The 26,113-nt window shown below is 43.8% G+C and overlaps 1 protein-coding gene across 1 annotated transcript in view; it reads left to right on the plus strand.

The window, feature by feature from the left end:
- ADAM12 (ADAM metallopeptidase domain 12) overlaps positions 1 to 26,113 on the plus strand; it is a 749,844-nt gene that overhangs the window by 636,773 nt on the left and 86,958 nt on the right. The window contains exons 15-16 of the mRNA XM_089669609.1: positions 15,894 to 16,002; positions 16,105 to 16,303. Of these exons, the coding sequence (XP_089525735.1) occupies positions 15,894 to 16,002; positions 16,105 to 16,303 (308 nt within the window). The remainder of the gene's footprint in view (positions 1 to 15,893; positions 16,003 to 16,104; positions 16,304 to 26,113) is intronic.

Genomic DNA, 26,113 nt, shown 5'->3' on the forward strand with positions numbered 1-26,113 from the left:
AGACCAGTCAATCGAAACACTTAAGTGAAATTCACAAGAACGTACAGTCAGGGGCGGACTGACAACTCATGGGGCCCCTGTGTCCTTGCCCCAACTCAAAAAAGCCTATGAAAAAGGTACCAGGGGCATCTCATGGGGTCCCCTACTGACCCCGGGCCCTCGGGCAGTGCCCAAGTTTCCAAATGGTCAGTCCGCCCCTGCATACAGTAGACCGAGTAACGGTAAAGGAAGTGTCTGCAATGTGGTGTGACAGTAGTGATGTTTCTGGTTTTTAAATTTATATTCTTTATGTTGATGATCAGTAAACATCAAGTCAGTAACATGAAGCCAACAATCACCCCAATATTAATGCATGCAACTCAGACACATGTTTATCTGGATGTCCATCCGTCAGTATATGTGTACTCAACTTCTGCATTTTCAGTGTTGTAACTAGACTGAAATGAATATCTCGCCTGCCTGGCTTTGATGTTATTATCAGTTTTCAAGAGATGTTCCCCACAAGAGCAGAATAAGGAATCTCTCCTGTACACCAAATTAATTTAACATTTTCTCAGGATACTCACTTTATTTTGATGCCTGAGTAGTTTTATAATAACACCCTACAGTTTATTATTTAAAATGATTCTTTCTTTTTTATAGCAAGTTCAGTGCTGTATTTTTAGAAATATTGCTTGTTTCCTAACAACAAATGTTTTGTATGTGACTGTGAGATGGTGTTAAAGACCAACGCCAGGCACCAAGATTTTAGGAAGTGTTCTTTCTACTGGATAGTACAGCTCCTGGTGTACTTCTCACGCTGTCCACATATGAGAGTTGTCGGTCTGAAAGATTGCAGCACTAGTATCATCATTATGAACTTGCTCCATCAACATTTGAAATGTTTAATCAGTATGCTGCTATCATTAGTAAATAGATAGAAGGTATATTATACAGTATTTATTTGTTTTAAACGTTTCTTTTTTTTTTTTATCTTTACATTTTTTCAGCTGCTTCCTGATTTATAGCCTAGGCTAGAAAGTAATGTCATACAGTACATCCCAGAAGTCTAAATGAGCAAATTTTTCCTTTCATCAGTTGGGTTTTTCTCAGCTAAACGCACCCTCCTATCCGTATGCCTGAGCTAAGGACAGATGGATTCCAGGAAGTACATAGTTACAAAGTCTGGCTAAAAAAAAGACAAAAGTACATCCAGTTCAACCATTAAAAAAAAAAAAAAAAATGTATAATCCTACACCCACAGTTGAACCAGAGGAAGGCAAAAAAAAACCCCAGCAAAGCATGATCCAATTTTCTCCTGCAGGGGAAAAAATTCCTTCCTGATCCCCCGAGAGGCAGTCGGATATTCCTTGGATCAACCTATAAATATTCGTATCCAATTATATTCTGTGTATCTAGGAAATAATCCAGGCCTTTTTTAAAACAATCCACTGAGTTAGCCAGAACCAACTTGTCACGTACATGACCAGAGGCTGCAATAGAGAGAGGGCTCCCCTTACGTCTAAGTGCAATGCGCCCCTGGAGGTGGAAACATGAGGTGCAGTGCCCAAAGAAGCACGGGTTGCCAGTGGTGTTGCTGCTTAGAGATGCTTGATGAGATGCAACCTGTGGGTGCTCCGGGTTGCAGGAGGAGTTTCTCCAGAGAACACATGGATCCCGGAGGATGAGTAGAGTAGTCAGTAGTAGGAGCCAGGGTCAATATGGAACAGCAGGCAAGAGCAACGTCAGGATCAAGCCAGGGTCATACACTGAGCAGCAGACAGGAGCAAGGTCAGGATCAAGCCTGGGTCATACACTGAGCAACGGACAGGAGCACGGTCAGGATCAAGCCTGCGTCATACACAGAGCAGCGGACAGGAGCAAGGTCAGGATCAAGCCGCGGTCATACACAGAGCAGCGGACAGGAGCAAGGTCAGGAGCAAGCCGGGTCGTAATTGGTAATCAGCAGTAAACTCAGGAACGGGAGGGGCTGACGATAATCCAGCAATCACTGAGCAGAGCTGCAATCCTTATAAAGGCCACTGAGTGTCAGCAATTAGTGTACCATGCGCGTGACGGTACGTTTTCGTGCACAGGAATGCGCGATTACGTGCTGCCCGCCTATGCGCATGCGCACTTCTTGGTGTGGCCATATTGAGCATTGGCGTATCTGTCCGGGCTTCCTTGCCTTTTCCCCTGACACAACTCTTGAAGGAGTCTATTTCACATTTTCACAGCTCTTACTGTGAAGAAACCTTTCTGTATTTGGAGATTAAATTTCTTTTCCTCCAGATTTAAAGAGTACCCCCTTGTCCTCTATGATGACCTCAGGGTGAATAGATCTACACCGAGTTCACTGTATGTGCCACTGATGTATTTATACATGTTAATCATATCCCCCTTAATCTCCTCCTCTCAAGAAAGAAAAAAATCAGTTCCTCTAATCTTTCCTCATAGCTGAGCTCCTCCATGCCTCTTATCAGTTTGGTTGCCCTTCTCTGTACTTTCTCCACTTCCCCAATGTTCTTTTTGTGAAGTAAATGTTATATGAATCCTCTGCCCTTACTCAATATGCCCATGGCTAGAAATGCTATGTTTTCCAAAGTGATTGCTTAAAATAAAACATGGAGACATGGATGGAACAGTGGGATTGTTTTGGATATTAAAAATGAATTAAATAGAATTTTTGGTTTGTAATGCTCAGGCACAGTTTAGTCCCACTTTGAAATGTGCAGAGAAGGAGTGGCAGAGATTAAAAAAACCCCAATAAAGCATGATCCAAATCTAAATGAATTAGGGATGCACTGATACCGAGTATTTTCACGAGTACTCGAGAAAATGCTCTCGATACCCAAAACCGATACTTTGTGTTGCAATTTGCATACATACAGAATGAATGGATGCAAATCGCACAACAAAGTATAGCATGAGATTTGAACAGGAAAACTCATACAAATGAGCGCAGAGAGGCCACTCCAGGTGGAAACATGTGAACAGTTAATCATGAGCTCACCACTGCTGCCTTGTTAATCATATGCATGATGAAGAGAACTGGAAAAAAAGGCGCTGTGGAAAATGCTCTCAGACAAGCACCTTAGTGGAGGTGCATCTTTATTGGGTGAGATAAAGTAGCAAGTATAATAAAATTAACCAGCCTGAAGTGGACAGTGTGATTCCAATGGACGGCCCGTCTGCTCTGAGGGGAGCTGAGATCAAAGAATGCTCCTGTCGGCTTCAAATCACGTGGTGTCAGCGTACCAGCGTCCTGGGTGGTGTCACCATGGCAAACGAAGGCAGTGTCCGGCGTTGGCTTCAGCTGGGAGCATATGTGGGGTTACCAAGACGACATGTTTCGCGCAGTTGCGCTTTGTCAAGTCTCTGGTAACCATGGCCGGCGGCCATTATATAGAAGACCATTAAAGGGAAGGCTGGCTGAGTGTAATTAGCAGGGGATGGGGTGTCAATCAGAGCGGACACCCCACATATGCTCCCAGCCCCTTGGTAACCCCACATATGCTCCCAGCTGAAGCCAACGCCGGACACTGCCTTCGTTTGCCATGGTGACACCACCCAGGACGCTGGTACGCTGACACCACGTGATTTGAAGCCGACAGGAGCATTCTTTGATCTCAGCTCCCCTCAGAGCGGACGGGCCGTCCATTGGAATCACACTGTCCACTTCAGGCTGGTTAATTTTATTATACTTGCTACTTTATCTCACCCAATAAAGATGCACCTCCACTAAGGTGCTTGTCTGAGAGCATTTTCCACAGCGCCTTTTTTTCCAGTTCTGAGATTTGAACAGGAATGTGGTGCAATTCCTGTCCAAGTTGCATGCAGTTTCTGCGCTGTTCTTGTGTGAACCCAGGCTTGTCATGGACTGAGTTTACATAGGAGCAGTGCGGGGAACCTCCATGCACCAATCCCATGCTGTCACGCAATGAAATGCCGTTTCACAAGTCTGGGGATTGGAATTTCCCACAACTTTATCTCCTCTCTATGCAATGGGCTATATGGCTTCTGATTGGTCAGCACTGTCATGGTGCGGACTTGTCAGAAGCCATCTAGCCTGTACTGTCATCCCTTCAAGAAGAGAAGAGACAGCCTCAGGGATTTCAAATCCCCAGAACTGTGAAGCGTCTTTTCATAGTGTGACAGCATGGGACCGGTGCAGGGAGGTTTCGCGCACTGCTCATGTGTGAACTCAGGCTATGAAAAGCCTGGGTTCACATGGGAGCAGTGGGGAAACCACATGCAATTTGAACATGAATTGCACCACATGCCTATTCAAAATGCATGCTATTCTTTGCAATGCAATTTGCGCCCATTCATTTTGAAGGAGCACAATATGATGACACTTCAACAAAAATGAGCTGCATGGCCGAGGTGCAAGAAAGAAGCCTTTACTGCATCAATGACACAAAAAGGCCCGGTTAGGCATGTAAAGGTGTTGTCAGGCATATTGTAACCGGGCTTTTTTGTGGCATTGGTGCAGTAAAAGCTTCTTTCTGGCACCTCGACCAAACAGCTCATTTTTGTTCAAGTATCACTGTATTGTGCTCCTTAAAAACAACCACACCATCTTTTTCCAGAGCAGCCTGTTTTTCTTTTCAGGTTGCCTGTCGGTTTTTCTTTGAATCCCGGACAATTCTTCTGCCAGTTATGGCTGCAATCTTTCTTGGTCTACCCGACCTTGGCTTGGTATCAAGAGATCCCCGAACCTTCTACTTTTTAATAGGTGATTTAACAGTACTGATTGGCATATTGAAGGCTTTGGACATCTTTTTATGTCCTTTTCCATCTTTATAAAGTTCCATTACCTTGTTACGCAGGACTTTTGACAGTTCTTTTCTGATCCCCATGGCTCACTATCTAGCCTAGTCAGTGCTTCCACGTAAGAGCTAACAAACTCATTGACTATTTATAAACTGACACTAATTGCAATTTAAAAAGCCACAGATGTAGGACATTAACCTCTAATTGGCATTTTAGCCCATGTGTGTACCTTGTGTGTCTGTACCAAGGCCAAACATTCCAGGGTATGTAAACTTTTGATGATGGCCATTTGGGTGATTTTTGTTATCATTATGATTTAAAAAGGAGCCAAACAACTATTTGATAATAAATGGCTACACATGATTATCATCCTTCAATAAAAGAGCATTTTTTGGCATGATCAGTCATATTTTCAATATCAATGCCAAAATTTCACAATTTCTGCCAGGGTATGTAAACTTTTGAGCACAACTATATAAAGAGTTTATTAAAAGACCACATACATGAGTTCTTGCTGGAAAAAAATATTTTAAGCAACAGACAGCATGGATTCATGAAAGAGAGAAGTTGTTAAAGAAATCTGATTTATTTTTATGAGGGGGTGAGCAAAACAGTGGACAGAGGGGTGGCAGTGGACGTGGTATACTTGGACAGAGGGGTGGAGATGGACGTGGTATACTTGGATTTTGCAAAAGCGTTTGACACAGTTCCCACACACGGCTAATGTGTAAGGTAAAGTCTACAGGCTTGGTAAAATCCGTATGTAAATGGATAGAAAACTGGCTAAAAGATCGTATTCAAAGAGTAGTGGTTAATGATTTATACTCTGAATGGTCTAGGGTCATCAGTGGTGTACCCCAAGGTTCAGTGTTGGGACCCTTACATTTTAATGTATTTATAAACAATATAGGGTCTGAGACTCCAGAGAGAGAGATATCATATAACCCTAGTACAAATCATTAGTAAGACCTCATCTGGAATATGCAGTTCAGTTTTGGGCACCAATTCACAAAAAGAACATTGGGGAACTTGAGAAAGTACAGAGAAGGGCAACCAAACTGATAAGAGGTATGGAGGAGCTCAGCTATGAGGAAAGATTAGAGGAACTGAATTTATTCTCTCTTGAGAAGAGGAGATTAAGGAGGGATATGATCACCATGTATAATACATAAGGGGGGATATGATCTCCATGTATAATACATAAGGGGGGATATGATCACCATGTATAATACATAAGGGGGGATATGATCTCCATGTATAATACATAAGGGGGGATATGATCTCCATGTATAATACATAAGGGGGATATGATCTCCCTGTATAATACATAAGGGGGGATATGATCACCATGTATAATACATAAGGGGGGATATGATCTCCATGTATAATACATAAGGGGGATATGATCTCCATGTATAATACATAAGGGGGGATATGATCACCATGTATAATACATAAGGGGGGATATGATCTCCATGTATAATACATAAGGGGGGATATGATCTCCATGTATAATACATAAGGGGGGATATGATCTCCATGTATAATACATCAGTGGTTCATATAGTGAACTCGGTGTAGAGTTATTCACCCTGAGGAAATCACAGAGGACAAGGGGGCACTCTTTACATCTGGAGGAAAAGAAATGTAATCTCCAAACACGGAAAGGTTTCTTCACAGTGATAGCTGTGAAAATGTGGAATAGACTCCCTCAAGAGTTGGTTCTGGCCAGCTCAGTGGATTGCTTCAAAAAAGGCCTGGATTCTTTCCTAGATACACAGAATATAACTGGATACTAACATTTATAGGTAAAGTTGATCCAGGGCATATCCGATTGCCTTTCGGGGGATCAGGAAGGAATTTTTTTCCATGCAGGAGCAAATTGGATCATGGTTTGCTGGGTTTTATTTGCCTTCCTCTGGATCAACTGTGGGTGTAGGATTATAACTTTTGTTTTTTTCTATGGTTGAACTGGATGGACTTTTGTCTTTTTTCAGCCAGACTAACTATGTAACACTCATATATATATATATATATATATATATATATATATATATATATATACTGTTGAGTTGCTAGATACTGAAGTAAAGGGAGAGGTTTGTATTACCCGTTCAGCACCAATTAGAAAATAAGCGATAAGCAGCCCAGGCATTTTCTGAGGCTTCGTACAACAATCCTGTTAAATTTGAATTCTGTACTGTAAATCTCACACTTGCAGGTATGAAAATTTTAAACTGTTTCTCTCTGCTCACTAAAGATGTTTCACCATAACTGAAAGCCCCCCTATTATCTCTGAATGCATGCTGGGAAATCTCTGGGGGACCAGTACAAGAACATGACGTTCCCTGGCTTTAATGGAGCCAAATCATACATTTCACGCCTCTAAATTTATTTTGGTGACCTCTACAAGCACCAGAAGAATAGCTTGAAAGCCTCATGAAAATGTTATCCTGAATTACTTTTCATCAATTAACATGGCTGTGAATGGGCAAGAGAGAAAAAACACAACACATTAGGACCTGTTTTAGTAAAATCTAGCAATTACCATGCCTGCAAATTTTGCAATTATTCTTCTTTTTCTAAGAAAGACGTATGGGGATACATTTAGAAAGGTACTTGCTTGATGCTTCAGAAAGACCAGCAGACCTGTTGTGTCTGCTGTACTTTAAAGTCTTTGCATGTAGCTCATAATTGTAGCTTGTAGACATAAAACCTTTTGAAGTGTTAATCTCCACCCCATCCACTAAGCACACACAAAGCCTTTTTCCAGGCTAGTCTTTTCATAGAGCAGACTATTTGTGCTTTGTTTAAAGTTAAATGCACCTTTTGAAATACATTTATGTTAGGCATTTTGCCTATTAGAGAATTTGGGGTTCAGCCAGTCTTGTGGTCCAAGCACCCTGATCAACAGCACAGCCACTGGACTAAGGGCAATGGATGCTCCCACTACTGATCCATCTTCTAGAAATACTAGTTGCCTGGCTGTCATGACATTCCAATGGCTTCATTTCCTTTTAGTCATAGGCTTAGAATAAACATATTTGGATTTATAACTTTACTTTCACTTTCATGATCTGCCTGCTTGCCCTGGGTAAGCTTATAAAATGTTGCCAAACAAATGGCCAGACAAATAGCAGCGTCACTGCTGGCAGGGCAGAGGACAGGCCGGGGTCACTGCTGACAGGGCCAGGGTCACTGCTGGCAGGGCAGAGGACAGGCCAGGGTCACTGCTGGCAGGGCAGAGGACAGGGCCAGGGTCACTGGTGGCAGGGCAGAAGTACAGGGCCAGGGTCACTGGTGGCAGGGCAGAAGTACAGGGCCAGGGTCACTGCTGGCAGGGCAGAGGACAGGGCCAGGGTCACTGGTGGCAGGGCAGAAGTACAGGGCCAGGGTCACTGGTGGCAGGGCAGAAGTACAGGGTCTCTGCTGGCAGGGCAGAGGACAGGGCCAGGGTCACTGGTGGCAGAACCAGGGTCACTGCTGGCAGGGCAGAGGACAGGGCCAGGGTCACTGTTGGCAGGGCAGAGGACAGGGCCAGGGTCACTGGTGGCAGGGCAGAAGTACAGGGCCAGGGTCACTGCTGGCAGGGCAGAGGACAGGGCCAGGGTCACTGCTGGCAGGGCAGAGGACAGGGCCAGGGTCACTGCTGGCAGGGCAGAGGACAGGGCCAGGGTCAGTGCTGGCAGGGCAGAGGACAGGGCCAGGGTCAGTGCTGGCAGGGCAGAGGACAGGGCCAGGGTCAGTGCTGGCAGGGCAGAGGACAGGGCCAGGGTCACTGCTGGCAGGCATTTGGCAGAGCTCCTTCTCCCATCCCTGCACTGCACACAGCCTGGGCACAGGCGGCACAGCTCCCCCTCTCCACACAACATATAGCTGAGATCAGATTCGTATACACACAATCTCTGTCTACACAGTGTGTAGCTGGCTACTGCCATGCTGCTGTTCCAACCAGGGAAAATCACAGGTCAGAACTGCACACTGTGTAGATTGAGATTGTGTGTATAAGAATCTGATCTCAGCTATGTGTTGTGTGGAGAGGGGGAGCTGTGCCGCCTGTGCCCAGGCTGTGTGCAGTGCAGGGATGGGAGAAGGAGCTCCGCGTCGGGGCTGCACAGTATTTTACTCACAAATGTGTGCATTGCACGTCAATGCATGTAGGACACAACCCAAGAAAAGCTAGAAGAATGTTTGTTTTGTGAATATGAACATTTATTGTACAGCCCATCGTTGAGTTTTTACGCAGGAATTTTCTGCCAGGAATCTATTCGTACATCAGTACTTTGTGCAAGTAACCTTAGGCTACATTTACATGGCCATAAAATGGCTGCATAAATGATCTCTACATAGATTAGGTTTTTTACTGTGTAAAAATTGTCTTCTCAATGGTATATATGCATACGCATGTCCCCAAACATAGATTTTCCGTAATGGATGTCTCGATTTAAAACAATACAGCTGTGTTTAGATCTGTAAAAAAAAAATGGTTGTGTCTGTTTTTTTTTGCGGCCATGTGAATGAGTCCTACAGTTGTGACCAAAATTATTCAACCCCCAATGCTGTAAAGGGGTTTAGGGACTATAGTGTACATTTGGAATTGTATTCAGAATCAAATCCTACAAGGACGTTGTAACTACCCAAATGCAACTAAAATGACATCAATTGTTTATGTAATACAGTAGTAAATGGTTCTTATGTGGTTTCTTCATTGCCACAATTATTCAACCCCTTAAAGACTACCACTCTGAAGAACAGAGGTTCATACAGGTGCTTTCCATCAGGTATTGAAAACACCTGTGGATGTCACCGAGCAGCAATCAAGCATAATAAGCACCAATTAGGCAGCTTTAAAATGACTGTGATACTCAGCTCCTTCTAGACATTTACTGGTGTGGTTACAAACATGGTGAAGGCAAGAGAATGGTCCAGGAAGACAAGAGAAGAGGTGATTTCTCTTCACAGGAAGGGCAATGGCTATAAGAAGATTGCAAAGATGTTAAACATACCAAGAGACACCTTAGGAAGCATCATTCGCAAATTCAAGGCAAAGGGCACTGTTGAAACGCTACCTGGTCGTGGCAGAAAGAAGATGCTGACTTCGACTGCTGTGCGCTACCTGAAGCGTAGAGTGGAGAGAAGTCCCCGTGTGACTGCTGAGGAACTGAGAAAAGATTTGTCAGATGTGGGTACAGAAGTTTCAGCCCAGACAATAAGACGCACACTGCGTAATGAAGGCCTCCGTGCCAGAACTCCCAGGCGTACCCCCTTGCTGTCTCCAAAGAATAAGAAGAGTCGACTGCAGTATGCCAAAAGCCATGTGGACAAACCACAAAAGTTGTGGGATAGTGTTCTGTGGACTGATGAAACAAAATTAGAACTGTTTGGGCCCATGGATCAACGCTATGTTTGGAGGAGGAAGAACAAGGCCTATGATGAAAAGAACACCTTGCCTACTGTGAAGCATGGTGGAGGGTCAATCATGCTTTGGGGCTGTTTTGCTTCTGCAGGTACAGGGAAGCTTCAGCGTGTGCAAGGTACCATGAATTCTCTTCAGTACCAGGAGATATTGGATGGAAACGTGATGCAGTCCGTCACACACCTGAGGCTTGGGAGACGTTGGACCTTTCAACAGGACAATGATCCCAAGCATACCTCCAAGTCCACTAGAGCATGGTTGCAGAGGAAAGGCTGGAACATTTTGGAGTGGCCATCGCAGTCACCAGACTTAAATCCGATTGAGAACCTCTGGTGGGACTTAAAGAAAGCAGTTGCAGTGCGCAAGCCTAAGAATGTGACTGAACTGGAGGCCTTTGCCCATGAAGAATGGGCGAAGATACCCGTAGATCGCTGCAAGACACTTGTGTCAAGCTATGCTTCACGTTTAAAAGCTGTTATAACTGTAAAAGGATGCTGTACTAAGTACTAAGATTGAATGTCACTTGGGGGTTGAATAAAACTGATAATGCTGTGAGCACAGAAAAGACATTTGTGGTTATTTCATTATAACTGTTATGTTATATTTGTCTGACCTACAAGTGCCTCTTTAATGTAAATGTAAGCAAGATGACTGAATGATCAAAAGCAATGTCAAACTGGCCAAAACACTCAATTTCAGTGGGGGTTGAATAATTTTGGTCACAACTGTATATATTATTATTATTATACAGTATTTATAAAGCTCCAATAGTTCGCTCAGCGCTGTACATTACAAAGGGGGACAGAACAATACCAATACAATGTGATACACGAGGGGTTCGAGGGCCCTGCCCTTTCGAGCTTACAATCTAGGAGGGAGGGGGTGGTGGCACAGGAGGAGATAGCTGTGGGGGATGGGGTGGTAGGAAGAGTGGAGGAGGTCGGCAAGTTAGCAGGGGGTGGGGTAGGCTTCCCTGAAGAGATGGGTTTTCAGGGTGCGCCTAAAGGAGAGAAGAGTAGGTGATAATCTGATGGGTTGGGGCAGGGAGTTCCAGAGGATGGGTGACACCCTGGAGAAGTCCTGGAGGCGGGCATGGGAGGAGGAGACCAGGGAACTAGAGAGAAGGAGGTCTTGTGAGGAGCGGAGTGTGCGTGCTGGGCGGTACTTGGATATTAGGTCAGTGATGTAGTTCGGGGCAGTATGGTGGACAGCTTTGTACGTCAGCGTTAGGATTTTGAATTTGATCCGTTGCGCAATCGGAAGCCAGTGGAGGGATTGGCAGAGGGGGGGTGGTGGAGACAGAGCGGTTAGAAAGGTGAATGAGTCTGGCAGCCGTATTCAGGACGGACTGAAGCGGGGATAGCCAGCGGCGAGGCAGGCCAGTGAGGAGGGAGTTGCAGTAGTCGAGTCGTGATATGATGAGGGAGTGGATGAGCTGTTTAGTGGTTTCTGGGGTTATATAAGAAGAGAATACAATGCAATTCAATACATGAAGATTAGGAGTTTTAACATCAAACCTGTAACCACAGAAACATCAGAAAGGCTATATCCACTATAGGGCATAATATACAGATGAGTATATCATCAACCTATAACTGCATACATGTCAGGAAGGTCAGATTCTTGACAAAAGCTGGGGATACTGTCGGGATTATTATAAATGAGTAATATAGCATTACCCTGATGTTATAAGTGCAGACATGTCAGGAAGTTGAGATGACATAAAAGAGGATATGATATATGGTGAAATTATACCAGTAGAGTGATGCTAAAACTGCAGACAGCAGGAAGGTTGGCTATGTATCAGAGTGCCATAGGACACAATATAACTCCACACATATACCATTGAGGAGAGAGCTAGAAGTATACAGCAATTGGAGAGGAGGGAAAACTTGTATGGCTGAACACAGACAGTATTTCTGCTCACTGACAACTGTCCTGGCTGTGAATTGTCCACACACTGGTTGTGATGATCAGGGCTGGGACAAGGGGTGGGCAGGAGGGGCGGCCGCCCTGGGCGCAATGGTTTTTTGCAGGGATAGGAGTACCCTTTTCTGAGTTCCTTCTGTTAAAAGGCTGACTAGTGACAGCGGCACCACTACTACTGTCAGCCCAGCACTGGGAGCAGTGAGGAGGGAGCCAGGAGGAGGTGCAGGTTGCATACCCCCTAAATGGATCCTCTAAGCTTGCACATCATGAACAGGAAGGGGGGGCACAGTTTGGCATCTTTGCCCTGGGCACTGGATGACCTTGTCCCAGCACTGGTGATGATAGCTGACCCTTCTGACATATAAGCATCCCATGCATGACCAGCTCACCAATCCTCTGCTCTCCTCCCTCAGCCTCCCCCTGTTCTAAAATGCTTTCAGCTCACTGCACTGCACTGCTCACTGTCCTGGCTCTATGTAAAGGAGTGAGAACTCTGCTGTGAGGGGACTGGGAGCTGTGCTGCTTGTGTCTTCATTGTGTGCAGTGCAGGGTTAGGAACAGGAACTCAGTGGGGGGGACAGAATCCAGGGAGCTTTTTTTTGGGGGGGGGGGGGCAAAAATGAAATCTGGCGGGGCACAGCCCACCTAGATCTGACCATGACTACAGTTCCCATCAACCACAGGGAACTGTAGTGAATGTGGGCGGGTACCCTAGGCCTGTACATGCTGAATGTGTCTGAGAGTCTCAGCCCACCTACCACTGCAAATGGGGCTGAATTACATCACTGCTTCCAGGAGAAAGAACTACAGAAGGGATGTGCCAAGACCAGTGGCTGGAAATAGGAGTCATAGAAGTCCGTGGTCTATCAAACAGGAAACCAAAGAGAATTAATGGTTTGATCTCAAAATGAATAGGCTATTACAGAGCACTCAGAGCAACTACTGAGTGAACCAGAAGATGGATGACATATTCAGTGAAGGTACAAAATCAGCAACAAGGGCATGTAAAGACATTTTTGCCCAGAGTTCTGCGTTAAAACTGAACTCCAGGTGACATGCTAAATATACCAATGAAATCTATATATTCGTGCCCCTCATTTCCTCCATCTAAATGCTGCATCACAGGGAATTACAATACACTTCGCTATTTCTAATATATGCTTAGGTGCATTGATTTCTGCTTTTTTTTTATCTACATGGAGTTCAGCTAGACAAAATATAGCTTGGTCAGTGAATGATTCCCAGCCTTTTGATTGGACAGTGTGGGAGCAGCAGTAAATTTTACCTCGTACTTTCCCTTCCTGAAAGCTTGTTCAGTATTAGACTGACAACAGTGTGCAAAGCCATAAATCCACATGATGACATTGATAGCAGGATACTAATGTGACATAGGTATTACCACTAGCTTGCATTTGTTGTGGAGCTAAGAGTCAGATGTGTTTAATTTAAAGTGGTTCTAAAGTTAAAACAATTTTTTACCTTAATGCATTCCCTGCATTAAGGTAAGAAAAACATTTAGCACTTGCTGTGTGCCTCCCCCCCACTCTAAACATTCACCTACATCAATCCAGCGCTGTGCCCGGCTGAATCCTGTCTCTCCCTGCTCTTACAAGTGGCTCTGCGAGCAGTGGGAGCCATTGGCTTCTGCTGCTGTCAGTCAAATCCTTTGAGAAGGAAGAGTGGGTTTATTTGCATGCTGTGTGCCTAGGGACACACACAGCCTGGCTCGGGAGCGTGCCCACATTGTGTGCCCCCATAGCACACAGCTTGCTATGGGGGTACACACAGAAGAGGAGGAGCAGAGAGCACCAGTGGGGGACATCAGAAGAGAATGGAAACTGTGGGAAAATGCAACCGAGCAGGTAATTATAACATGTTTACTACTTTAATTTAACCAGTTGCCCTCCACCCTATAGCAGAAATACTGCTATAGGGAGGCAGGGCTGTGCAAACTCACGTTCTAGGTAGGGGGCACGCACGCCGCCATTGGCGCTACGGATGTCAGTTACTGGGTCCCAGCCAGGGATTCTCCGCCGGCACCCACCAGCAATAACATGCTGCTGTGCATTTCTCTGCACAGCAGCATGTTTCCCAAGTAAAACATACACAGCACACAGTTTACCCAAATATTAACCCCTTCCTGCGCAGTGTCATTAGTACAGTGTCATTGCTTTTTATTTGCACTGATCTCTGTATTAGTGTCTCTGGGGATGTCAGTGACAGTCAGTTCCCACCCAGTGTCAGAATGCCCAACGCAGTCCTGCTATAGTATAGAAAAAAAAAAATTCCAGAATATATACACTGCCATTTGTAGATGCTATAACCTTCACGTAAACTAATTAATTTACATGTATTGGGATTTTTTTTTAGGAAAGACATGGAGCAAAATACATTTTGGCCTAAATTAATGAAGAAATTTTATTTTTTAAAAATTTTTACTGGATATGTAGCGCAAAAAATAAACACAGAGGTGATTAAATACCACCGAAAGAAAGCTCTATTTGTGGGGGGAAAAGAAGACATAAATGTAATTTGGGTGCAATGTTGCATGACCACGCAATTGTCAGTTAAAGTACCGCAGCGCCGTATTGCAAAAAATGGCCTGGTCAGGAAGTGGGGGGTAATCCTCTGGAGGGCAAGAGGTTAAAAAAGATGGCCTTTACAACCACTTTCAGGCCTCGTTCACATTGGTATACTACAGTGTACACTTGTGCAGGGGTCATGCTTGCCTGCACAGGGATGCACAGGTGTTCCCTACATCTCCATGTACACCCACAACTGCATGGCTGTCAAATTGGGAGCAGCAGCTGTGGCCATGCAACCGCTACATCCCAATTGATGTGAATAGGATTGCCTGCATGGGGATGCATATAACACCTGTAAATCCCCATATGGACAAACATGTCCCTCACATAGGTGTACACTGTGCACAAGGCCTAAGTGCTGGGGTGCCAATATGTCCAGGACAGTCTGACATCAGAACAAGAAGGGGGTTGAATGATGCTGCCTGTCATTCAACTGTTAGACGGACAGCAGTGTGCAAAGCCATAAATCTTGGGTTGGCTATGACTGGTGACACTGGTAACAGGATATTGATGAGATATACTTCTTTTCACTAGCTTGTATTTGTTGTAAAGCTCTGAGAGTCAGGTGTGTTTAACTTAAAGAATCAGTTAACCTTTCATAACATGTTACATCTATATTCAGGGTGTAACATGTTACTGTAGCATTCCCCTCTGGGTGATCAATGTACATTGAAAGGATTGTAACAAACTTTGTTCCAGATTCCTACCTTTTGTTATTCTGAAGAAATGGTTGTTTGTCTGTGTCGATGTGCTGAGTGAATCTGTATAGGAGTGGTTTCATAATTATCAATCTGCACCTTCAGGAAAATTGCAGGGTTTGCATCCCTTTAGACATCATTTCCTATTGGGAGTATCTCAACAAAAATGAAATTTTTGTTGCAGGGGATGCCTGAAATCTAATTTGTATCTTAGTGCAGACTTCTGGGAAATTCAGTTAGCCAATCACACAAGCAAGAAATGATATTGTTGGGGGGAGTTCTGTACACCTTCAGTGTACAGAAAACCTCCAGATAGCCATATTGCATTGCATTTTACAGAAAATTACAGCACTGCTGATTGAAAAGGAAAGGTAATTTTTAATAACATTGGATTACAATATGACTTTGCAATTGTATACGATATATTATTTATTTTTTTTATTATTTGCTATTTTTTTCCCACAAAAATGGAGTTACCCTTTACACACATCTGTGCTTTTCATGTTTCAGGTGCGAAGCCAGCTCCAGGTATATGTTTTGAGAGAGTGAACTCTGCAGGGGATCCATATGGGAACTGTGGAAAAGACTCAGCAGGAACATTTATGAAATGTGAAAGCAGGTAGCTTTACTTCTATGCAAGTTAATACATTTCAGGAAATAATCCATTTGTGATATTTTACATTTCATAGCATATAACCAATCCCCCTATCTTATTGTTTAGAGATGCCAAATGTGGAAAGATTCAGTGCCAAGGTGGTGCCAGCAGGCCTGTTATTGGCACGAATGCTGTTTCCATTGAGACGAATATCCCCCTGCAGGAAGGTGGCAAAATCCTGTGCCGTGGCACACACGTGTACCTGGGGGACGACATGCCGGATCCTGGGCTTGTTCTCACGGGCACAAAATGCGGACATGGAAAGGTAAGAGTGTGTATAAGCGATGATTATTCAATGTGTGTTTATAGTCCTAGTGCAAACCTAATGCTCAAAGGCTAACTTCCCACATCAGGAAACATGTATGACCTGCGAGGATTGGCAGTTGATATGCTTGTATACTTTGCTGGTATGGCTATTTGCACTTGTAGAAACACCTCCTAAAAAGTGTGTTGTTGGGGTAGGACAGAAGGAGTTTAGCAGTCTGTAGCATCATCACAGTTGTGAAATGTCTTCCATAATGAGAAGACAAACGTAAGAAGGGTTACCTCTGAAAATACTAGTTACCTGGCCAGTTGATTTGTTAAACTTGCTTTAGTACTTTTTGAACACTTTTCCCAGAACATACAGTATATGCAGCTCAGAAAAGTCAGTGTAGAGTCTTCAGTTCTTATCTGCACACGTGATGGTCTGTGATGCAAGCAAGATAATAATCATGGCAGCCAAGCAACTAGGGCTCATAACGGTAGCAGCCTTTTTTTCTAATGACAGGTTTCCTTTAAATCTGATTCTAAATACACAGATGAAATATATACAAGTCAGCTATTTTACTTAAAATATTAAAGGATATTTGATCCTACCAGGCTAATATCTTAAATATATATGAATGAGGGGCTCACCACAAATATATATGAATGAGAAGAGCTCACCACAAAATCCAAACTGAAAAATACTCTACACATAAAAGATTGCTTATTCTCAACATCTCAAACACAAAGTATCTGAAAAAAAGGAACCTGAAAAAAAGTTTTTTCAGATACTTTGGGTTTGAGATGTTGAGCATAAGCCATCTTTTATGTGTAGAGTATTTTTTAAGTGTATACAGTCCTCCACTCACTCTGATGGGAATGCATTAGACCTTGTTTTCTCTCATCTTTGCACTCCCTACAACCTCACAAACACCCCATTTCCTCTCTCTGATCACAATCTCATCACCTTTACAGTGTCCTCGTCTTCAAACACCTATCCCTCAAAGCAGCAAACAATTACCCGCAGAAACCTTCACAACTTGAACCCTGCTCCTTTCCACTGTGCAACTGACCAACTCTATGACAGAATCTCTCCCCTGTCCTGCCCTGACCTGGCCACTACTCTCTACAACAGTTCGCTTTCATCCGCATTAGACTCACTTGCTCCTCTAACAACACGAAGCATCAGGCCCCGACCATTACAACCTTGGCAGACTGACGACACCAGAAATCCTAAACGGCATAGTCGTGCGCTGAAGCGATTGTGGTGTAAAACCAAATCTCAACAAGCATTCACCCTATATAAATCTGCTTTCTTAACATACAATTCCTCCCTCCATGCTGCCAAACAAGCCTACTTTGTCACTCTTATTAATACCTTGTCGTCCAGTCCTCATCATCTCTTCTCTACTTTTAACTCTCTACTTTCTCCACCTCCACCCAGCACCTCACTCACTGCTCAGAAGATTGCAAATCATTTCAAAAACAAGATTGACACAATTCATAGGTGCATCACCACTGCACAGACATCCATCCCACTTAGCATACCTTATACTAAACCTCCCTCAACACTTTCCTCTTTTGACCTTGCTACTACCGAAGAGGTCACTAAGGTTTTCTCAGAAGCCCGTCTCACCACCTGCCCCCTGGATCCTGTCCCCTCACAACTACTACGGTCACCCTCTTCTTCCATCCTATGCGCCCTCACTCACATCTTCAATCTCTCCCTCTCTACTGGTGCCTTCCCCTCCCCTCTAAAGCATGCGCACATCACTCCCATACTTAAAAAGCCCTCCCTGGACCCCACCAACCTGGACAACTTAAGACCCATCTCCCTGCTGCCATTTACCTCTAAACTCCTAGAACGCTTAGCCTACAATCGCCTGAGCTCCCACCTCACCGACAACAACCTTCTTGACCCTTTACAGTCTGGCTTTTGCTCACTACACTCTGAAACTGCCCTACTAAAACTCACTAATGATCTACTAACTGCTAAAACCAATGGGCACTACTCCGTACTCTTACTCCTTGACCTCTCTGCGGCTTTTGATATGGTTGACCATCCCCTCCTCCTCAAAAAACTCCACTCTCTTGCCCTCCGAGACTCTGCTCTCTCTTGGTTCTCCTCCTACCTATCGCAGCGCTCCCTCAGCATTACCTATAATGCTGCCTCCTCCTTTTCACTCCCTCTTTCTGTAGGGGTCCCTCAAGGTTCTGTCCTTGGACCCCTTCTCTTCTCCATCTACACCTCCTCCCTTGGTCACTTGATAAACTCCCATGGCTTTAAGTACCACCTCTATGCTGATGACACACAAATCTATCTTTCTACCCCTCACCTCACCCCTTCAGTCTCCTCTCGCATTACTAACCTACTAAGTGACATATCGGCATGGATGTCATTCCACTTCCTCAAACTCAATCTTTCCAAAACTGAGCTCTTAGTATTCCCCCCAGCCCATGCCCCCTCCCCTGACTTCTCCATCAAGATCAATAACACAATCATCAGTTCCTCCCCTCATGCCAGGGTACTAGGTGTAATCCTAGACTCCCATCTGTCCTTTCAGTCCCAAATCCATTCACTGTCCAAATCTTCTAGACTTCACCTCCATAACATCTCCAAGATACGCCCGTTCCTAACCTCAGAAACCACTAAGCAACTTATTCACTCCCTTGTTATCTCTCGCCTTGACTATTGTAACTCCGTTCTCATTGGACTACCTCATCGCAGGCTATCCCCTTTTCAGTCTATCATGAATGCTGCTGCCAGACTCATCCACCTTACTAACCGTTCTGCATCTGCCACCCCCCTCTGCCAATCCCTCCGCTGGCTTCCCATTGCCCAACGGATAAAATTCAAAACATTAACAATAATGTATAAAGCCATTTATAACTCTGCCCCAAATTACATCACCGATCTTGTCTCCAAATATCACCCAAACCGTACTCTCCGCTCCTCGCAAGACCTCCTACTCTGTAGCTCCCTTGTCTCCTCCTCCCATGCGAGTCTCCAGGACTTCTCCAGAGCTTCCCCCATCCTCTGGAACTCTCTACCCCAATTTATCAGACTATCACATACTCTGCTCCCTTTTAGGCTATCTCTGAAAACCTATCTCTTCAGGGAAGCCTATCCTGCCCTCAGCTAATAATGGAATCTTCTACTCTTCCAACCAGTCCATCCACCACAGTTACTACCTTTTGTACCACTAGCCCCTCCCTCCTAGATTGTAAGCTCCAAAGAGCAGGGCCCTCCTATCCCTCTTGTATTGAACTGTATTTTTGCTGTATTGTCTCTCATTATATTGTAAAGCGCTGGGCAAACCGTTGGTGCTATATAAATCCTGTATAATAATAATAATGTTTTAGCTATTTTACTTGCTAAAGGATTTGTATTTCTATCTATCCAGACCTGAGATTTAAACAGCTCTACCCCACAGTACAACCCTGTCTGGCAGGGGATGGGATCTGATTTTTCTCTGTTGCTCTTTCACTTGCTGGTCTTTTCCCTACCCCCAGCCTGTGACTGGCCAGTAGGAGGAAAAGTGGTAGGCTGATGAGCACATGTCTTTGTCACTCTGCTCTCCTACTGACAGCATGCTCCTTCTCCTGTCTCCTCTCTGAGCTCTGGTGTACAGTGACTACAAAAAGCTGATACCAAGTCAAATTCATGTACTTCCACTGCTTGTATTTAAAGAAGATTTATCATTATAATTTTACTTTACAGTCCTGTCTCCTATGGGACAAAGTAAATATTGTACTTTGTCCCATGTTGCTAGCTTCTGTCAGAGAACTGCTTCCTCACCACTGAGACACATGAACAAGCTATTACAGCTGGGCATTGCACCCAAGAACTAGGAGACACTAGCTTTGGTGCAACTGGAACTGTTTATTGAACAGAAATACTGGTTTTTATACACTTCAGTCCCCACATGAACAATACAACCAAATTTTACACATTGGGATAAACATCCCACACTGATTAAGTAATGAGGTAAAGTTGACACAACACTAATCCCATCATGTAGGAAGCTCCAGGAGAGCTAGCCAACAGACAGAAACAATAGGTGACTCAATTAACAATGGGACAAAGACATAGTAAACACATAATAGATTACAGCAAGAGATCTCAGCATCAGGTTGTTCTGAGTTGATTATATTAACCTGTCTCTGAGTCTAGGATGGGGGTCGAAGCAGTCAATGCTGGTTTGGGCAGACCCCAAATCTGTATCCTGGTCCTCAGTTCTCAGAGTCTGTGTGTTTTGGGGAGACATGGACTTGAATCCAAAGTAAAACTACTCTAAAGGTCCCCCAAGGTTCACACCTTCCAAAGAATAGAGCCCCCTCAGGTGCCAGGGCCCATGGTCAGTGGGCAAGAAGCTAGCTTGCAGTCCCCTCCAAAAGCCCCTGTCCGAGTTGGGTCTGTCACACTTCCTATCCCTAGTTATGAGGTCCGACTTCCCGCCCCGACCTCCCCCACCCACCCATCTTGCCGGGGCTAATCTGACAACAGCTAGAAAAGAGACGACTTATTCATAACTGAATCTTATCTTGGTTCTGAGAATTTTCCACAGACAAGCAATGACAGGAGGAATGCAGAGGGAGGGGGAGCCTCTGCATTCATCTTGTCATTGCTAGTCTGTGGAAAGGACTCAGAGCCGAGATAAGCTACAGTTTTGAATCAGTCATCTCTTTTCTAGCTGTTTTTGGATTGGCTGCAGCAGAGGGAAATCGGGAGCAGGTCGGACCACATAAATCGGGTTGGAAAGCACCTAGCAACATGGGACAAAGTACATGTACCTGTAGCACAGAACTGTAAAATTAAAATGATAGGTCTTCTTTAAAATATTGCGAACTGAAAAGAATAGGCGCTGTGGAAAATGCTCTCTGTCAAGCACATGAATGAAGGTGCATCTTTATTAAGTGAGATGAAGTAGCAAATATAATAAAAATTTGACCAGCCTGAAACAAACAGTGTGACTCCAAAGGACGGCCCGTTCGCTCTGAAGGGAGCTGAAATCGGAGAATGCTCCTGTCAGCTTCGAATCACGTGGTGTCACCATCCCGGCATCCCGGGTGGTGTCCTCACGGCAAGTGAAGGGCGGAAGGCAGTGTCCGGCGTCGGCTTCAGCTGGGAGCGTATGCAGGGTTACCAAGACAACATGTTTTGCACAGTTGCGCTTTGTCAAGTCTCTGGTAACCCTGGCCGGCAGCCATTATATAGAAGACCATTAGAGGGAAGGTTGACTGAGTGTAATTAGCAGGGGATGGGGTGTCAATCAGAGCGGACGGCTCGTCCTGAAGCAATGCTAATAACAAATTTAAAAGTACAAATTACAAGTTTTAAAAAGTGATGCCAATTAATGGAGTGATATGTATAAGAACACTATTGGAAGACATGATATACTTTTATCTTTAGCCAAATTAATGTAATAGTAAAATAATAAAAGGAAAACTTTCTTGTGGGAGAACTCAGTTAAAAATGACATTGCTGGTACATAGAAGCTATATCTATGTCAAAAAATGCATTTATAGTGCGGTCATTTTGAATATATAGACGAAGAAGGGGGGGAGGTTGGCATATGAAGGAAAAAGTGACTGCATAAAAGGTACTGCTAAAATAAATATAGTAAAATCAATATGGGTAACAAATTAGGTAGCTCATATATTCATAATCAAGTGAACGCAATAGATGTGTAGTAACATATATTCATAATTGAGTGAACGCAATATATATACGTGGTAACAGTAAAAGTTAAAAGACAAGTGTTAAAAGAAAACAATAATGTATATAAAACAAATATCAGTATATAATGGTTGAGCGAAAAAAACAGGAGGATCCTAGTTCCGGGGACTATTGGTCATACTTGTTAGATAATGCTATGGACTTCAAGATCCTTATTGAGACCATTGGGGGGTTAGAACCTAACTTGTAAATCCAGAATTTCTCTCTTACATAAACGGGTTAGTCTTTTGTTATCAGTAAATGTACCCTTTGGAATATGTTCGATTGCTAGGACCTCAAGAAGACTGAAATTCTTTCGATGAGAGTGCAAAAAGTGCCTGGGAACACTATGCTTATCGCAGCCGTCTCATACATTTTCTATGCTCCCCTATGCGTTTGTGTAGAAGGCGTGTGGTTCGGCCTATGTATAGGAGCTTACACGAGCATGTGAGGACGTATATGATGTGGTCAGTTGCACACGTGATAAACTGACGAATGTTATAGCTGTTACCCTGAGAGTCCAACACCTGTGATCTGCCATGGGTGATGGACTGACAGGTGAGACAACCTCTTTTGTTGCATCTATAGATACCTGTTCTGTCGTCAGATGTAGGAAGGGGGCCGTTATCTTTGTAGGTGGACGGTGACATTTTGCTTGGGGCTAGAATATTTTTCAAAGTACTGGCTCTCTTGAAAGTCACTTGTGGGGCGCGTGGGAGAATAGGTGCTAGTCTAGGATCTAATTGTAAAATGTGCCAGTGTTCGTGAATGATGTTGGTAATGCCACGATGTGATGTGTTGAAACCAGTGATAAACCTCACCGAGTTGGACTTTAAAAAATTGCATTTAATGATGTATTAGTGAATAGTAAGCTGCATTCATCTCTGTTCTGTACACTTGCTTGGAGTTGAGCTTTAGGATTTGGGGCTCTTTTGTAACAGCCAAGTGCTTTGCTCTGCAGAACTGAGGTCATTGTGCCTAAATCACTTATTTTGTGTTTGAGTTAGTTTTGGATTGAATGAAGAAGGGTTAGAGGTTCTGTCAGGTTTCTATTGCTGTTGGTTTCCCAGCTGGGGAAATTCAGCCTCTTTTCACCGAAGAAAGTGATGGGAAAATCAAATTTTTAGAGTTGTCAAAGGAACGAGAGGTAAGGAAAAAACTTTCAATAGGAACAACTGTTTCAGTGATAACAGGCAATGAAGAAGCAAAAGTGTCTTCAGGGAACAAAGTGAAATAGACCTATTATAACACCTCCCAAAAAATCCCTTGTGTGTCCAAAACTAAAAGAAATGTAACACGGTCAGTATTCGATTGATCCGACCAGGGAGATAAGTGTAACTTGCATTTTACTATAGAAGTGTAAAGTAGAATCAATAATGCAAAACAGATTCAGAATGACAAAGAGCATGCATACACTGCAGATTAATACAAAAAAGATTCTGAAAGCTGCACTTCTGAAAGATAGTCAAGCTGAGAATCACCACTTTAGTAACACATTTCAGAACACAAGCAGCTACTTGTGATAACCCGTATAAACAGCACTCCTTGAAGTTAGATCCAGAGTAGCTCTGGTAACACAGGTGAATAACTGGAGGTATCCAAGGACACAAAGGACCACCCAACGTGAGCTGGAATACTCTGGTAGCAATTACTGAGGGGCTTCTCACAGTAGCTGGGTCTTCCTGCATGCTATCAGACTCTGGCATGGCTCCTGACAGTGGAGGGTCTCTCACTTGGCTCCAGATCACTTGCCCAGCTACCTCTGCCTCATTGGGTGGGACCTGTCTGAGCTGCTCATAGTGGGAATAACAGAAATGTTACTTCCTGGGGCATGTCCAGGAAATCTGAGAGTTATGGGAAAAGAATTTAAAGGGGCCTGTGCCTGTATCCAAGCCTGGACACTCCAGGCCTCATACATGAAAGTGACAAGCCTTGTCCATGCAGTAGATATCAGGGAGTAAATGTGGTCTCAAGATATGAATTTCTTCTGCCACAAAAAAATGTGTGAAATTTTAGCTAGGCAGAATGAACTGTAGGAACTCTAAATTGGATTATTGTGAATATGAGTCATGAATATCCTTAGTTATCTGCAGAGAATGGCTTCTTTGTGCTTTCTGAAACAGAAATTCAGGTGCTGCCATCACTACTGCCGTCATAGTCAATTTTTCCTTTTCTTCTTCTAAAGGGCAAGTTGGCCACCCCATCCCTCAAACAAATCAGCTGAATGGTGTTCCCCTTTTAGATAAGAAGCAGCATTACACATATTTAAAAATAATATGGTGGGTTTGGTGGACGAGGAGAGATTTATTTCAGAATTTAATATACCGCTGGTAAACTTTCTGCAGTGTTTTCAGTTTTAGTTTAGTAATGAGCCATTTGCCTATCCCTTAGCGTAACTTTCCACAGTATAATCCCAATAATGATTTAGAAGGTTGTGATATGTTAGCAAAGATTCCTGGCGTTCACATAGAAGTCATACTCATCTCTTAAAAATGAACATGTTCATGGCAGCAAATATGCAGCTTTACATCATGAATGTCCCTCCTGCGAGTACAGCCAGATAGCAGGAGTGGTAGGATAAATACTGATAAGTGGATATTGAAGACTGAGAGCCAGAACTGTGTTGAATTCTCCAGTGACACAGAGTGGAATAGATCCCGCCCGTATATACTGGCTAGAAAAGACATTTTAGTCTGTCGTCTTCCCCAGAATTCCTATCACTCCAGCTTCCATCCAGAGAACCTGTAGGATGACCTGTGCTCTGTCCAGATGGCTAAATGTGAACCTCGCCATCACTAACTGCTCATTACATCACATTATTATTTTTTAATAGGTGTCTTGAATTTGTAAACATTTGTTTCTCTCTAATGGAAACATTTGGCAGCTGCTGATCGGTGACAACATGCATTAAACCGTCCAATTACTCCTTCAATAATTATCCCTTTCTTGATGGGAAATGATGGCAAGAGCATGCTCAAAATGAAACCTTCACTTCTGCTTTGACCGCTTGCCCTGTTTGTGCTGGAACGATTCCCCTGAAAGAGACTGACCAAATAAAAGGGGCATAGTCCGGACTATCCCCTGCAGGGTTGGTAATGACTAGGTTATGTACACTTTGGGTAAAGAATTCAATAAACATTTTCAGTCATCAGCTGCAGGTTGTTACTTTTGGGAAATTCACAGCTCAGTAACAATCTGCAATTGCATATGAATCATTACAGATTTTTGGAAAGATCTGCAGTATGAATTAGCAGCTATGCCAAATGTTTGCTTGAAGCAAAACATACTACATTTTTATCAGTTGCAAGCTCTGGTAATGCATAGTGAACACCACTGACTGCAATAGGTACAAACAGGGGCGGACTGACCATTTGGAAACTCGGGCACTGCCCGAGGGCCCGGGGTCAGTAGGGGGCCCCATGAGATGCCCCTGGTACCTTTTTCATAGGCTTTTTTGAGTTTGGGCAAGGACACAGGGGCCCCATGATTCCCTATTGCCTGGGGGCCCCATGAGTTGTCAGTCCACCTCTGGGTACAAACTACGTGACAGCCTGTACTATGCTGAGTTGGTGGTATTTGCAGTCAGTAAAGATGGCATTCAAGACATGCAAATAAGATTCCACATCCAGGTCAATGTAATAAAATATTCCGTATTTTGTCGTATTGTATTAAAGCAATCAGACAAAACATAGTAGCTCCTCTTCCTAATAGCAATGTTCTAGGCCATGGCCGGCTCCGTATCAAGAGGTATGGAGGTTGAATACTTTTTGCATGTTTTAAGTTCCTCTGATTTGGCAAAGGAGGATTTCATTTTTGCAGCAGACACTGCATAAAGCGGAACATCACCTTATGCTGCTAGCGTTAGTAAATACTGTTGATAGGAAAGTATATCATATTTACTTGTTTTATACTTTTTTTTTTTTACATTTCTTCAGTTACTTTCTGGATTCCATGCCTAGGCAAATGATGTCATACATCTCAGGAGTCTTCATATGGGGAGGAGGGGTTTTCTCAGCTAAGCACGCCCTCCTGCCTGCATGTCTGAGCTAAGGGCAGATGGATTCCCAGAAGTAAATGCTACATGAACCATATGTCCTTACTTAAGATGGT

The sequence above is a fragment of the Staurois parvus genome, unplaced genomic scaffold, assembly GCF_062004578.1.
Source record: "Staurois parvus isolate SC_StPar_1 unplaced genomic scaffold, SC_StPar_1.0 ptg000009l, whole genome shotgun sequence".
NCBI classification, from domain to species: domain Eukaryota; kingdom Metazoa; phylum Chordata; class Amphibia; order Anura; family Ranidae; genus Staurois; species Staurois parvus.